The following is a 12,980-nucleotide window of genomic DNA, read 5'->3' as shown; positions in this document are numbered from 1 at the left end:
AAAAAAAAAAAACATCGTCACATTTACTTATTACCCAAGACAACATGGAATATGACACACAAGTTGTATGGACTACTGTTATGATACTTTCGGGGCCTTTTTTAAGCTTTAAAGTAAGTCCCTGTCAAACTGCCATTGCATTGAAAAGACTGACCGGGATATTCACTCAATTTTTTCTTTTGTGTTCTACATAAAGTAAGTCATTTGTATTTGGAACAACATGCGGGTGAGTAAATTATGACAGAATTTAAATTTTAACAACTTTTTTCTTTTTGAATGGAGCTAACTTTACTGCATTTTTTTGTGAGCTGAACACATAATAAATTAGACAAAATATTTAATAAACAAGAAAGCAGTGAATTCTATACAATTTGTAGGCACAAATACCATGCAAGTCTCTTTCTTAGAGCCTATACTGAACACATCAAATGAAAAGAATGGACACCTTTTCTGATTAACTACATGTTTATTAAGACACTCAATATTGAGGGAGAGGAGCCGCTCTAAACTGCACCAACATGGAAATCAGTCATTCTGCAAGGCTGATTCTATCATATACAGATGATTTAATTCCTTAAAGGACAAAAATCGATTGACCGTTTGATTTTCTTACCTCGGTTCTCCTGCATTCTTCTATTCTGTTTTTTTTTTTTTTTTTTTTTTAATGAAAAAATCTGAAAAATGGCCAAAACTTATTTGCTTTATAGAACAGTTAGTTCCAGTCCTCTAATCAGTAAATAAATAATTAAAAGTTACATTCCAAAAGTGCTGATATTTAGTATACAGTAACAGTAATGGAACGCTTCCTTATTTGCGGCATTCCAGACAGAAGCCAGAACAGTTGAACCTGGCTGAGCAAAAGTACACAAAATAACCGGCCATGTTGTGCCTAAAACATTAGTTAGGTGAAATTAATTTACTAACATTTTTATAGATCTGTTGTTTAAAAGCAATATCACACTTGCATTTATACTACTAGATAACAAGTGTAATATTGCTTTAACTTTTCCAAAAGGTCAGAGGCTTAAACATACAGCATGTAATAAATCTTCACTCCTCTTATCAAAGGCTGTATGCAAAGTCATGTCATATTACATGAAAACTAATCATCTCTGACACTATACCTACTAAGCAGGACACCCACCGTGCTATAGAGGTGGGGTCCTCCCATTTTTATAGTGCATTTTCTTCTGCTGCAGAGGCTGAGGCATTGCTTTGATCACCGAACCCTCAACACTTTGCCAATATTTAATTCATAATATTACATAACACATCAAAAGGGCTGTCAATTCATGGGGCAGCACTACAGCTAGGGCCCATGCTCTGCTAGTCTCTCTCATTGTTCATCTGTGAATGGATCTGTGGCGGTGCAGCTGAGATGTTGGACATTGTCTCTGAGCTCTCTAACTGAAAGATCTGCAGTGATTCTGCATGTTGTAGAATGGCAGTGGAGGGAATGATCTCTGAGTGTATATCTCCCTGGATGCATTTAAGCACTAAAATTAGACAATGTAGTTATTGCTCGGCAAATAAAAACAAATAAGTCTGATAAAATGCAATAAGAAAAAAATAAATAAAAATGATTGCAGTACTGTGCATGAACAAATACTGTTTACTGCACATACATGTACTGCAGCAGTAATATGATGCCAGCATGATCTGCTATTACTGTATGCAGGATTTACAGTATTAAGCTTATGTTTGTGCTACTGATATGCTTGTAGTGGTGACGTGTATACTCTATGGTGGTGTATTTGGTTACAATGTCTTTTACATTTTCTCGCCATTTTAAATAACATTTGAGCTGTTTTGCTGTTAAGTAAGACTTAAATAGTCCTGCTGTGTAATGTATGAAATGTAAAAAAATCAGTTTAGACTCAATTAATATGAGGTCATAAAAACTACATGTACAACAATTATACAAGAATTAGAAAAAAAAGTAATGTCATGTCAACTACCAATTCACTGTATAGTGTAAAATATGAAATCAAAATCACATTTTTGTAGCTTTCAGTTCATATCTATTAATTTATGTTCAAAATGTATTACAATATGTTTAGCAGATTTAAGTATATGACATTCACTCTTTCTCTTCTGGAAAAATTAAGAACTATTGATGACTCATATTTTATATCACATATTTTTGTCAAATCAAATGCTTTCTAAACTGAGAATATACTACACTGATTTATATAGATGACATCCAAAGTTTATTCATCATCTGCTGTATCCCTCTGCTCCCTGCATTGTTTTTCTCATTTAAAGCCTGTCTTGCTTTTGCTTTCTCTCCATCCAACAGCAGAAACTCTGGAAGTTAAAAGGCGGCTCCATCTTTCCTCAAACTTTTACCAAACGTACCCTCTCTTCACTTTTTACATTTCTTGTTTCAGAAAAACAGAAGACTCCAGGAACGTTCTGCCTGGTGTAACTAAAGAGCTTTGACGCTCCATTATGAAACTGGAGTCTCTTTCTCTCTCTTGCTAATGGCACATTATGAGATTCAAGTTTGAACTAGCCTGTGGAGAACAAAGCTCTCCCTCTATTCCATCATACACTGCTGAGGATTACACAACACTCAGGTTTAGCCATCAGCATGATACTGATGACAGAGATGAGGGATAGAGAGGGGCAATGAGGATTCATAAGAAAGTTTATGTAAAATGCAGAGGGAGAGAGCAATGAATAAAATACCAGTGTAAATAAACAAGTAGTGCAGTTCACTCTGGGAATAAAACAGCTCTTTCTCTCCAGTGGATGTCATTTAAAACCAGGCACTTCCATTTGATTTCCAGTAGAAATACATTAGAACAGAATATTATTGCTTTACTAAGTGGTTGTAACTGATAGAGTTGAAATGTTGAATAATTCTATTTATTTTGGCAAAACACTTTTACCTGGAATACTTACGCCTTCATAAGAAGGTATTAGAACGTAAAAGGCTTTGTTCACACCACACCTAATTCTGATTTGATTTCAAATCCAATCTTTGAATGACTGTCCGCAATTATTTTTTGCAAGTGATGAAATCAGATCCATTTGTTCATATAGTGTAGTTAATATCCAGTAAATCTACATTAGTTGCAATAGTAATGACTTTGCCAAGAGACTTGCTTTAACAACATTTGAAAGTAGCTGTCATTATTGGAAGAGAGGATGGAAAAAGTTCTCTCTGCTCATGTGCGTCATGACATCTTTCTATGGTGCTGAACTAATGAGGCATCTGAGAAACCATAAGTGTCTAAGGCACTACTGTATTTATATATTCAAGCACAAGCTGTGAACAAAATTGCTCACTCGTTTGATCATTCAATATTCACTACTTAGTGAAGGTAACAGAATTCACTATAAGGGAAAAGAATGAGCGAAAACGTTCATCCAAATTGATCGGGAAAAAACACTTTAAATATTATCTTAATATTCCGATTTTAATTGAATTTCAAACCATTTAAATTGCATTTGTGTTTGTCAATTTCATGCGCTGTTGTTCAGACAACAAACAACTAAACACTGAGTCAAATAATAATTAAAAAAAAGATTTTTGCTGCCTGTCTAAACAGTGCTGCACATATAAGTCAAGATAATAAATAAGGTTTAAAACATAACTCTGTGTGTGTGTGTGTTCACATCCAAACACTTACCACATAGCATGCATGTATGTAGGTGGTAACCTGGGGCTGCTGACTGGTGTGCAGTTATATGACCTCATAATCCTTTCAGCCAATAGGAAGTTCCGAAACAGACTGGCCACCAACAGATCCTGACGAAATAGCTTCTGAAAAAGATCTACAGATAAAGAGTGAGAAAGAAAGAGAGGATTTAAATGCCTTATGTATTATGTAGGAATGACAGATGTGACTGCAGGTAACTGTACTTGATTAAGACCCCTCAGTTGCGTTCAGTGAGATGTTTGGTTCTAATGAGATCCTATAATTGTGATGTGTGTACATGGCATACTCATTATGCAGATTTCTCTTTATGGTGAATAATAAAGACAGGGAAAGGTGAGGATATACCCACAGAATCATGCCTGGTTTCTCCTCAGGAGAAAGGCAAGATCTAAAACTTCAAAGCTGCCGTTCTGTGCTAGTTGGCTGGGAGTTTAGATAAATCTATTTTGCTTTCATGAAGGACATTGAACGAACTGCCAAAAAAGGACTTACATAGCTTGCGAATGTTCAAACAAGCATCATTGGTTTTTCTTTTGTTTTTGTTTTTTGTTTTTTTCTGGCAATATACACCCGTAGGATTTTAACATGATCTGACGATTGATTTAAAGGAGCACTTTTTTTCCCCCATTAAAAAAAGTTTTACTAAAGAATTGAATTGCAATTTTGAAACCTATGTATAAAATCATGACCAATCACATGAGATGAGGACTCTAGTCATAACAGTAAACTTATAAAAGCTGTTTTATTCTACAAGGGGGTGGGGCACCCTCATGGGGGCTGCCATTTTAGAATCACATGACCAACTGAATACTACTCGCTTAATCTCAGTAACCATCTTGTTATTGGACACTTTCACTCAGATTAAAATAATCATGGCTTATTGTGAGTAGTGAATTACTACAATGGCATCTGCAACTGAAAACTTTTGATTTTTAAGGATGCTGTATCCACACCACTACAGGGTAGGTGTCACTGTAAGTCTGAGATGACACAAGCAAAAAGTTACTGAGTAAACCTTTAAGGTAGATTGTGTTCCTTATTTACTTATGAGATTTTTGCCTTTATAATACAGGGCAGTCAGAGATCAGCCTGAAAACAACAGGGTAAAGGGGATCAGAAAATGACACACTAGCTAAACTTGGGCCAGTGTCGAGCAAGATTCAATCCCCAGCAGAAATCAATCCCCCACAGAATCCAATCCCCCTTGGACCCCAAAATGATTCCTTGGCTTAAAGAACTTGTTTTAGGTATTGTATTTGGTGCATGATCGGAAATCCTATAAAATTGCTTTATGTAGTCCTAACCATGACAGCATGTCAATTATGGTTTTCTACGTTATATATAACATATCACATGATATCACAGAAGCAACAAATGGTTAATTGAAACATTTCTCTTTCTTTGTGTTTTCATTTAGAATGCCATCCGATTAGGCAGCTAATATAACTTATCCAGTGCAAGGTACTTTATGTAATGATCTAAAACATTTCATGCAATATGGTAAAATGGATATGGTGATTCCAATTTTTTATTAAAACCAATGTTTCTATTAAAAACCGTATAATAAAGTTAAACTGTCAAAGGGTACGTGCTAAATATTATTATTTTAGGCACCACAACAGCACATACAACATTAAATGTCTCTGCTGTAAAAAGGTTTTTACCAGAATCAGCACTAGCTTGGTCAGGCTGGGAGACCAGCTTACACCAGCTAATTCTCGCTTAGGATGGTTTACAAATTTTTTTCCCCCCAAGCAAGAGTAATATCCACAGAAATTATTTCAAGTATATTACGTTATACTATATTATACACATTACACTGTTTATATACTGTATGACAGTATTTATGTAATAAGCTGCAACAGGAAGACGTGAAAGACATTTCTGATCAGGCATTACAAGCAGCTACTCCTTTCTGCGGGGTGTGTAGTCAGGCCACATCTTTGGCAATTTATTTTGTTAAACAAGCAAAAGCCAACAGGAAAATCTGGGTTCTGACTGAGCCAAAGTCATTTAACAGATGCTAAAGGATCAGAATGAATTTATCACTCATGTGGGAGCTCTAAAAAAGGTATTTTCTGTTGATTGACATTAAATAAACCTTAAAATTTTTTAGAATAGATGGATTTTAATCAAACCTCTCGGCAGGACGTTCCATGCGATAGTGTCAGTGATAGCTGTGAAAATCCAGTTCAGCTCTCCTAATGGCGTCCTTCTGTCATTCAGCCTGCCCGGGATTCTGAGAGAAACATACACACAACAATCATTGTAACAATCTAAACTGAACTGTGATTGGCTAAATGCAGTGTCACAGGCAAATTTTTGGTACTCATAAGAGAGAGGAGAAAGACAGTAACAATGCGCAGAGGTATTATATTAGCTGAAATGAGAAAACAAGTTTTTTGGAATGTTTTGTTGGTGAGGTTACAGTCTACTCGATGTATACTGCAGATACATCAATAATCAATATTTTAAAATGTATTTTCCCTACAGTAGAGGTGGACTGAGCTGTGACAGTGCATACTAACAGCACAACACAGGACTCAGCATCCCAAAATGCTGCTGCTAAGCAACAGTGATTTTCTTTCTACTGTAATTACTCATGGGACGTCCTACCTGTCCTGGACTAAAATGAGAATGTGCGTGTGGTGTGAGCAAAGACATCTCAAACAGAGGAGGTGTTTTCATAATAAATAAATGAATTAAAGAGTGACTGCGAATAAGGAGGCAGACACAGATATATATTATGCAAGGATCCTATTTGTGGACTTCAGTACAGCCTTCAATACCATCATGCCTGATTTTCTCTCAACCAAACTGACCCAGCTCTCCGTGCCAACCATAGTCTGTCGGTGGATCAACAGCTTTCTGAGAGATAGGCAGCAGCTAGTGAGACTGGGTAAAATCACATCCGGGACCCTCACTATTAGCACTTGTGCTCCTCAGGGATGCGTTCTCTCTCCACTGCTCTTCTCCATGTACAGGAATAACTGCACTGCAAAGGACCCCTCTGTCAAGCTCCTGAAGTTTGCAGATGACATCATGGTCATTGAGCTCATCTGCGATGGTGTTGAGTCTGCATACAGACGGGAGGTTGAACAGCTGGCTGTCTGGTGCGGTCACAACAACCTTGAGCTGAACACGCTCGACACAGTGGAGATGATAGTGAACTTCAGGAGAAATCCCCCCGCACCCCCCACTATCCTGAACAGCACTGTGGCAGCAGTGGAGTCATTCAGGTTCCTGGGCTCTACCATCTCTCAGGACCTGAAGTGGGACACCCACATAGACTCCACTGTGAAGAAGGCTCAGCAGAGGTTGTATTTCCTTCGCCAGCTGAGGAAGTTCAACCTGCCACTGGAGCTGCTGACTCAGTTCTACTCAGCTGTCACTGAGTCTGTCTTGTGTACATCTATATCTGTCTGGTGTGGTTCAGCCACCAAATCAGACAGAAGGAAACTACAATGGACAGTCAGGACTGCTGAGAGGATTATTGGTGCCCCCCTGCCCACCCTTCAAGACCTGTACGTCTACAGAGTGAGGAAATGTGCAGATAGAAACACTCTGGACACCACACACCCTGCCTACTACTCCCTTTTTGAACTGTTGCCCTCTGGCCGGCACTACAGAGCACTCAGTGCCAGGACAACCAGGCACATTAACAGTTTTTACTCTCAGGCCATTTACCACATGAACAATTAAACTGCCTTCAGGACTCCCGTAGTGCAATAATGTATAAATATGTCATGTACATATGTAAATTCACTCATATTTAATTCAAAACCTGTACATACCCCTACCTTGCACATATTACCACTTCCACATGTACATACACCATTCTATGTTATATGTACTTTTTTTTGTATTTTTATTTATACTCTTACCTTGTTTTATATTGTGTGTCTCTCTGTAATGTTCTTTGTGCACTTGCTTGTTTCTCCTATCACCCCCAAAAATTCCTTGTATACATGAGCACACTTGGCAATAAAGCTCATTCTGATTCTGATATATATATATAATAGAGAGAGAGAAAGAGAGAGAGAGAGAGAGAGAGAGAGAGAGAGAGAGATGTGTAATACAAGAAGAACGCAGCACAAAAACGAAATCAAAAACCCACTCACTGCCCACTTGCAAGAAGGTGGCACTGAGCAAAAAAACAAATAAAAAAACAAACACCATTTCTATCACAAACGCTGCTGGACACAAACACTGCTGCTCAAAGCACAGATCACAGCCTAACCTTCTCAGCATCTCAAAATCAGAGGTGATTTTGACTTGCTCACAGTAACATCGTGGTGAGGGGGTGTGGTGCACAGCAACAGTCTGGCATTATAATTCCATTTCAAATTAAGACAAAAAAGTGCATTCTTTGACTGCTGTCATGATAAGGAACAGAGAGAGATTAGTCACAGATTTTAGGACATGTGGGTGGTACCATGAGACAAACTTAAACAAGACAAATTACTAACAACTGCGACAACTAAAACTAACGCAGAACACACACACACACAAAACTTGGTGAGAGCTCTACATAGCATTCCCATTCATCTCAATAGTAGTTGCTCGGCTGGCGCATGAACCCCTGGAAGTACGTAACCTGGGGGCTGCCATCTGTGGGAATTGGCTCTCAGGTAACATTTGTCATGTGACTTATCACTTGTCAAATAGTAGCAGAAAGGAAAGAGTCAATTTCATGCTTTAAGAGCTTCACTGAAAGAACCTCTACAATGATAAAATTAAATGCATGTGATTTAGATGCTGCATGAAATTATTATTATTTTTTTTTTAAGAAAACACACTTACTTTTGAATGGTATTTTAGATTTATTCACCCACAAACATCACATTACAAAGAACTGTTGTTGGTCCCTTCATTTGTCAGTTGGTTGGAGAGAGAGTAAAGAATCAAAAACAATTTCCTACTCTCTACTCTGTGAAAATAAGAAAACTGATATTGTGGGAGAACAAAAGTCATTGCTTAACAATTTCAATTCTCACCTTGAAGGGTGGAGGTGATCTTGGTTTTCATCTCAGCAGAAGCTGAGGTAACAAACCACAAAGAGCTGCTAACCACATACAGCAGGAAACTGATGGGAGTAAAACTACAAATGCTGTTTTTCTATACATTGTGGGTTCTTATTTATATATATTATACATAGATGTTATGTATCCACAAAACAAAAATATAGATTAATCCTTAATCCTCTAACTTCTGAAGCATTTTTCAGAGAGACTTCACATTTTGGAAGTTTCCCTTCTCTAACATGTCTAATTCAACTCATCAGCTCTACAGTAGAGTCATCCATGACCTTGATTTGGTGTATTTGATTAGTGAAACACAAATTGTGCAATGCTGGGGGTTCTCCAGAAACAGAACGACATCTAAAAAAAAACTCTTGCGCATCTTCTAATAATTTCTTTACTTACTAAAATTTACAATCATAAATGTATTTAGGATGGCTAAAGGTTTTTTTTTTTTTAACACTTTATAATAACTTCATTAATAAATCATTAACAAATATTATACAATGCTTAACAGATCATTAGTTTATTAAATTAGTTAAAAAATACTAATATTATTAAACTTTCATTCGTATTTGGCCGTGCACTTTATAACACCTACAAACTATTTAAAAAAAATAAATATGTGATAATTAACAGATCATTTGTTAATGTACATTTGAATGCTTACCTATGTCATTAAACTGTCATTAAATGGTTTGGTGTTAAAATTATTTGTAGATGTTAAAAAGTGCAAGGCCATATACGAATTAAAGTTTAATTATATTGGTAATTAATTAAAATTAAAATTATAATAGTATGTGAATTTACATTAACTAATGATCTGTTAAGCATTACACAATGTTTGTTAATGATTTATAAATGAAAGTTATTACAAAGTGTTAGTTTTGATTTTTCCTCCAGAACTCCATGTAGCGACATATACTGTATGTGGAACATTTCTCACATTAAACCACCACAATGAAAATAAGAACAAAATCACAGTTTTCTTTACATTTATTTCACTGAGAGATGGAGACTGTCTCATCTCGCACATGAGGCAATGCGTGACACAATGACCTGTGCTGTATGTCACAAGTATACAAGGAAAAATAGTATTATATTCCATTATTATAGAGGGGGAAAAGTTTTGGCTGGTAAATTCTCAGTTCACTCACCACAAGCAAAATTAGACAATTAATTTAAGTGTATTTACTGCATGCGAGTATAACAATTCAAAGTGCATTATTACAAACTCTAGAAAAATAACACCTGATAGTGAGAGTCACAGCCATCAGTGCTGTGTGTGTGTGTGTGGGCTGTGTCCTCGTGATGAGTGGGTGAGTCAGGCAGCTCATACTGGGCAGAAGCCTCGAGCAAATGTCATCGCCTCTAACGTCCCACTGACTAACACACTGCTGCTCCCAGACGCCATCCATCACCACACACACACTTCTCTTAATGATGGCACCACGCTGCCAAATTTTACCCTATCCATTCAACAAACTTACTTTCTTCATTTGTTTCCAATCATGAGTAATGCGCCAGGTCACCTGGAGCTGTGTATTTTATGTTGCACAATTTATGGACTAACTTCTCGCTAGCTGAAGGTATAATTTAGTGTCAATGTGAATCAAGGTAGCCTGTAACTTTCTTGGCTTGACACTGTTCCATTCATCGGTATGACACATGTACCACTCAATACAGCGCACACACTAGGATTTACATCCACAATGTGGAGCTCTGAGAGTTTTGGTCCCAACCGCACACACACACAACTCTCATAACAGTTTTATGAGACTAGTAATTATTGTACAGTTAAAGGAATAGTTCACCCAAAAATAAAAATTCTCTCATCATTTACTCCCCCTCATGCCCTCCCAGATGTGTATGACTTTCTTTCTTCTGCAGAACACAAATGAAGATTTTTAGAAGAATATCTCAGCTAACAATTCACACAATGCAAGTGAATGGCGACCAAAATTTTGAAGCTCCAAAAAGCACCGGCTGGCCGCATTCAGAGCAGAACAGCGCATTAAGATGAACCGATTTAAAGTGCTCTGATGGGCGTACCATCTACGGAGGTTCGCGCCAAACTCTCACAAAAATGCAAGCGAGGATTTTTATAGTTTCACTTTAATTTTATTTGCGCAATGGCAAATGTTCTTGGCTCATTCACACAATGTAAATGACATGCAGGAGGAGACACTTGCTTGCTCCATTACTCTCGAGATGATAGATAAGAAACTTAGTTTCAAATGCACATAGAATTTCAAATGTTTTCCTTCATGCAAAATAAGGGCTTGTAGGTTTTATCTGAAAGCCTTAACCAGGGTTTCTGCAGGTTTTATGAAGCTAAATTTAAGACTTTAAGACCTTTTTAAGACTAACTAAAGAAAATGTAAGGAATCAATTGAAGGGAACACAATACGTCAATGTGTTCTCTAAATGTTAATGTCTAGGGAGCACATGAAGAGTCATATTTATAGCAACGCTTCAAAGTTTAAAAATGCAACTTTCTGTTTTATTATTATGCATTCTGTCTCAGACATTTGGCTCATTGGACGCTTCCACCTGAGAGAGCCCCTCCCTGGTTTTGTATTGAACAGAAGTTCTTGCCCTTATTTTGCCATTGCAAAGCCTTTCTATCAAACTAACCGGAGAAGTTAAGTTACACCCCGTTATCTCGCATTTGCACTCGGTATGGACAAAAGTGACCAGAGTGTTTAATTCGGACATTTATTTAAATGTTGCCTTGAGCATATGGCTGAACCCAAAATTATGTATTAATAAGTCACCATTCTGCTGGACAGAGTGGATTGAGAGGGAGGTTAATATGCTCGGTGACCTATATGAGAGTGGAGTGTTGAGATCTTTTGAAAATATGGTTCAACATTTTGGGATTCCCAGATCTCAGTTCTTTAGGTATTTACAGCTGCGCCACCTGCTCTGTACTATTTTTGGGAGTAGCATACACCTCCCTAAAATGGCAGATACTCTGGGAGTGGTGATTACTACTTTTGGAAAAGGTCAGGAGGCATCAGTGTACTACTCCCTGTTAATTCAGAGTCTGGGGGACGGAGCTTTAACTTCTCTCAAGAGATTATGGGAGAAAGATTTAAACTTGGTATTGGAGGAAGGAATGTGGGCTAGGATTCTAAAAAAATGTCAAGTCAGCATCTAGAGATGCAAGGGTGTGTCTTATGCAATTTAAGATTTTACATAGATTCTATTGGACTCCCTTTAGATTGTATAGGCTTGGTCTTAAACACACACCCACATGCTGGCAATGCCGATCAGAAGATTGAGACAAAACCCATGTTTTTTGGTGGTGTGTTAAGATCCAAAAATTTTGGTTGAAGGTTCAGAGTTTTATGTTTGACGTATTGGGCACTCATTTTGCCCCAGACTCTGTATTTTGGGTGATGGGGTGGTCATCAATATGGGGGATAAACATATACAAAAATAAAATGTTATTTTAAGGGGATGGAAGTCAGCTGGAGTGCCCTCATTTCGGGAGTGGTGTGCAGAGATGGGGAGGGTGGCAGCTTTTGAGGAGGTGTCATGTAGGAGGCTGGGGATTTGTTTGATGGGAAATGGGGCAGTTATTTAGTGTTTTTGGGGGACTCTCGGGGAGGGGCTGTGGAGAGAGAAGTATAGTTTTAAATGTTTATGATTATTTTATATATATATATATATATATATATATATATATATATATATATATATATATATATATATATGCATGCACACACACATACACACAGTTGTGCTCAAAAGTTTGCATACCCTGGCAGAAATTGTGAAAATTTGGCATTGATTTTGAAAATATGACTGATCATGCATTTTATTTAAGGATAGTGATCATATGAAGCCATTTATTATCACATAGTTTTTGGCTCCTTTTTAAATCATAATGATAACAGAAATCACCCAAATGGCCTCACAGCTTCTGACACACTGTAATTTGGAGTGACTAGACCAAAATAGAGCTTTATGGTCACAACCATAAGCGCTATGTTTGGAGAGGGGTCAACAAGGCCTTTAGGGAAAAAAATACCATCCACACTGTGAAGCAAGGTAGTGGCTCACTGATGTTTTTTTTTTTTGGGGGGGGGGGGGGGGGGGTGAGCTCTAAAGGCATGGGGAATCTTGTGAAAATTGATGGCAAGATGAATGCAGCATGTTATCAGAAAATACTGGCAGACAATTTGCATTCTTCTGCACAAAAGCTGCACATGGGATGCTCTTGGACTTTCCAGCACAACAATGACCCTAAGCACAAGGCCAAGTTGATGTGCAGTTCATGCAA

General features: G+C 37.4%; 1 protein-coding gene across 5 annotated transcripts in view; it reads right to left on the bottom strand.

The window, feature by feature from the left end:
- rptor (regulatory associated protein of MTOR, complex 1) overlaps nucleotides 1-12,980 on the bottom strand; it is a 389,387-nt gene that overhangs the window by 121,750 nt on the left and 254,657 nt on the right. For all 5 annotated transcript variants that reach the window (XM_051712022.1, XM_051712021.1, XM_051712025.1 and 2 more), the window contains 2 exons: nucleotides 5,807-5,907; nucleotides 3,639-3,783 (listed from right to left, as the gene is read on the bottom strand). In XM_051712022.1, the coding sequence (XP_051567982.1) occupies nucleotides 3,639-3,783; nucleotides 5,807-5,907 (246 nt within the window). The remainder of the gene's footprint in view (nucleotides 1-3,638; nucleotides 3,784-5,806; nucleotides 5,908-12,980) is intronic.

The sequence above is a fragment of the Myxocyprinus asiaticus genome, chromosome 12 (genome assembly GCF_019703515.2).
Source record: "Myxocyprinus asiaticus isolate MX2 ecotype Aquarium Trade chromosome 12, UBuf_Myxa_2, whole genome shotgun sequence".
Taxonomy (NCBI): domain Eukaryota; kingdom Metazoa; phylum Chordata; class Actinopteri; order Cypriniformes; family Catostomidae; genus Myxocyprinus; species Myxocyprinus asiaticus.
This window is presented reverse-complemented; position numbering and strand designations above follow the sequence as displayed.